This window comes from Suricata suricatta, chromosome 8, assembly GCF_006229205.1.
Source record: "Suricata suricatta isolate VVHF042 chromosome 8, meerkat_22Aug2017_6uvM2_HiC, whole genome shotgun sequence".
Lineage (NCBI taxonomy): Eukaryota > Metazoa > Chordata > Mammalia > Carnivora > Herpestidae > Suricata > Suricata suricatta.
The window spans coordinates 37,218,801-37,222,339 of NC_043707.1; the positions used below are offsets into that span (position 1 = coordinate 37,218,801).

Genomic DNA, 3,539 nt, shown 5'->3' on the forward strand with positions numbered 1-3,539 from the left:
CCCCGCAGGAAGCTGGCTGTCCCTGCCAGCCTGGACGTTTCTGGAGACTGGCTTCGGCCCGAGCCCCCGGACCAGGAAGCCCCGTCCCGGAGCTGGAAGAAGGAGAAAGAGAAGCGCCCAGCTCCAGAGCCACTAGGTCAGCCCGGAGATGCCAACCCCCCCCCCCCCCCGCTGCCGGCGGGCCGGGTGGGGCTCAGGGTCCAGCTTGGTGCCTGCACCCATCGTGGCACTGGCAGGCACTCCTCGCAGCCTGCCAGGTGGGGTGGAGCATCCCAGGCAGGGGACAAGGGGGGTGCCGGCCCAGCAGCTGGGGTCAGGCCCCCATCCAGGCTACATCTGTGTCGCGTTGAGTTTGTGCCTCCAGGTCCAGGACTTGTTTTGCGTTCTCCAGGGAGGCCCTTGGGCTTGGCCAGTGGTCCTACTGTACCTGGCAAGGGAGTGACCAATGCCGCCATGGTGAGTGGGCCAGGGTGTGGGTGGGCTAGGGCACGGCCCGGGCTCTCTGATTGCCCCTCAGCACCCCTTCATGCCCAGCTGCAGGCTGACCCCCTACCCCAGGAGATCCAGAGGCAGATGCAGGACATTGAGAGGCAGCTGGACGCCCTGGAGCTCAGGGGCGTGGAGCTGGAGAAGCGTCTGCGTGCGGCCGAGGGGGGTGAGCCCCGCGCACCCTACGCAGGCTGGCCCCCTGCCACCCCGGGCCTGGCCTGACCCATCCTGCCCCCCACGCTGCCCCGGGCTGGGCCAGCCCCCTCCCGCAGGCCCTGGCCTGACCCGTCCTGCCCCCCTGCAGATGCCTCGGAGGACGCGCTCATGGTGGGCTGGTTCCAGCTCATTCACAAGAAGCAGCTGTTGCTGAGGCAAGAGTCGGAGCTGGTATACAGGTGAGTGGTGTGGCCCTCCCACCTTTCCTGAGGGCCCTCCCCTAGACAGCCACCTCCTCTCGGTTCGGGCTGGGCTCAGGTACTAGGGAGGCCAGCCCAGCAGGTCGGGCCTCACGCCTGCATCCCTTCGGCAGGGCCAAGGACCAGCGCCTGGCAGAGCAGCAGTTGGACCTGGCAGGGGAGCTGCGCCAGCTTATGGCCAAGCCCGGTGCGTCCCGCCTGTCACTGGGAGCCCCGGCCCGTAAGGGTGGTGCTCAGTCCTGGGGGTGGGCCTGGCCGTGGCCTTCCCAGGCCCTCCAGCCGGCTGCCCGGTGGCCACCCTTGGGGGAAGCTGATGGATTGTGGTCACGGCACACATTCTGGAGCCCAGGGTCAAGTCTGAGCTCCTCCACTCCTGGCTGTGTGTCCTTGGCCAGGGCACTCAACCTCTCTGTGCTTGCAAAGTGGGGCACTAGCCTCCACCTCCCTCAGCTGCAGTGATTAAGTGAGCTAATATGTGAGTTCACACAGCCCAGACAAACGTGGCCTGTTGGTACTGTGGATGGTGTGGTCGAGGGCCTGGGGCTGGGGCTCAGGTCCTGGGAGTCCCACCTCTGCCTTTGCTTGCTGTGGGATGGGCACTAGCACTCAGTCTCTGATCTGGCCGTCCATCCACTCATCCATCTGTCCACCTATCTGCCCCTACATCCACTCATCCATCTGTCCACCCATCCATCCATCCAACCCTCTATCCATCCACCTGTCCACCAGTCCACCTCCATACACTCATCCATCCATCCAGCATTGCCAGGAGTTCACTGCGGACAGGCAGACTCTGTCCCAGTTGCCCCCAAGACTCCCTGCCCCACCTCCAGTGGAGGAGCCTGGCTGTTAACAGTGGGGACGTTGTGTCCCTGAGCAGGCTGGGGCGGCAGGGCTGCAGCTGAAGGCAGTCTGTCCCTGCAGAGAGTCTGAAGTCTCCCCAGGACCGGCAGCGGGAGCAGGACCTGCTGAGCCAGTACGTGCACACGGTGGACGACCGTAGCACCATCGTGGACATCCTGGAGGAAGACCGGCTCAGGTGAGGGCAGGGCCTTAGGACCCAGGAGCCCCAGCCCCTGTGGGGCGGCCACGGGCAGCTCCTAGGCATGTGCTATGACCCGTGCAACAGAGGAGAAAAATTTACGTTTTATTTTTGTTTAAATATGCATAGCCACCTGTGTCTCCTGGTGTGGCACTGGGCTACCGGCTGCGTGACCACCCCCACAGGGTGTGTCTGTCCCCATATGTAAATGGGGGCCCTGTCACGGCCACGAAGTCAGTGGCCACAGTTCTTGAACATGTTGGGGAGCCCTGGCCCAGGCCCTCCGAGGGCCTTTCTGTCCCCGTGTCACAGATGAGGGTAGAGGGAGTCCGCCAGAGCCCCCCCCCCCCCGAGGGCAGGCCGCTCTCACCGCCCCGCTGCTCATTTCAGGGAGCAAGAGGAAGACGAGATGCTACAGAACATGATGCAGAATCTGGGTAACTGTGGGGCCAGGCGGGTGTGGGAGCAGTCAGACTGGGCCTCTGTGGGGTGGGTGCCAGGCCCCGCATGACAGATGCGGCCTGGGGACAGAAGGCTCCCCGCAAGGAAGCAAACTTCCCATCACTCAGAGGAGCCGCTGGTTGGGGCTCCTAAAGGCCGGCACATCAGTGGGTCCCACAGGGAGGGTGGAGGGCCTGGCTTCCTCCAGACTCCAGGGGCCCAGGCAGGGCTCCGATGGGTGGCAGGAAAAGACGGTCTTGGCAGGGGCAGTGTCCTCCATGTCCATCCCCCCCAGACCTCTACAGAAGCAGTGGGGACCAGAGGAAGAAGCCCAAGTTCCGCTTGTCCAGGATCTGGTCCCTGAAGGGCAGAAGCAGGACCCCCGAGTGAGCTGCCTAGTGGGGCTGCAGGACCCTCACCCTTGACCTTGACGGGCACTGTGGGGGTGGGAATGTGGGGGTGGGGTCTGAGCCACCTCAATAAAGAAACTGACCGCATGGCCTGGCTCTCTTTCCTGTTCCCCACGGACTCCTGGGTGGCCTGGCACCTGGCCTGGACGTCATGGCCAGTGTCCAGTTCTGCACCATTGTGGACATGTCTGTGGCCTTGAGCAGGCGCTGACACTGCCTGGCTGGCCTGGACCCTCAGAGATGGGCATTTTAGCTGCTTCCCGGCCTGGCTGCACGGACAGGAGCCAGGGATAGGGTGGGTCTGTGCCAGCTGCCCTCGGATGCAGGCCCCACACACCGTCTCCAAAGCTCCAGATCTGTGACCTTGGCCTTTAGGGCAGGGAGGAGGGGGGTGGGGAGCTATGCCTTGTGACAGAAGAGTCGTTGCCCCAGGCCTGGGTGCCCAGCGGGCAGTGGGGCTCACCGCCCTTCCCAGCCTCTGGTGGAGAGAGGGCAGTCAAGGCAGAGAAGGCCTGGGGGCAGCTCACCCAGAGTCCATGCCCCACGTGGCCCGCACCCAGGAGACCCAGAGAGTGACTTCTTCGGGCCTTGCTCTGCCCTCGGCATGTCTCTATGCTGTCTCCAGCCACCGTGGGAGCTGCCGTGGTGGTCCTGGTGGGCCCTCGGCACAGCCCCAGCACCAACACTCCCCAGCCTGGTGGCAGATGGGGTCAACCGAGTGGGGAGGCCCTGGCTGAGCAT

General features: G+C 64.7%; 1 protein-coding gene across 1 annotated transcript in view; it reads left to right on the forward strand.

The window, feature by feature from the left end:
• The window catches only part of MICALL2 (MICAL like 2), an 18,328-nt gene extending 15,443 nt beyond the window's left edge, over window positions 1-2,885 (forward strand). Inside the window, 8 exon segments of the mRNA XM_029948746.1 lie at window positions 9-136; window positions 392-456; window positions 535-655; window positions 794-884; window positions 1,019-1,092; window positions 1,830-1,944; window positions 2,338-2,384; window positions 2,684-2,885. Coding sequence (XP_029804606.1) covers window positions 9-136; window positions 392-456; window positions 535-655; window positions 794-884; window positions 1,019-1,092; window positions 1,830-1,944; window positions 2,338-2,384; window positions 2,684-2,778 — 736 coding nt within the window. The 3' untranslated portion in view covers window positions 2,779-2,885.
• The last annotated feature ends 654 nt before the right edge of the window (window positions 2,886-3,539 follow it).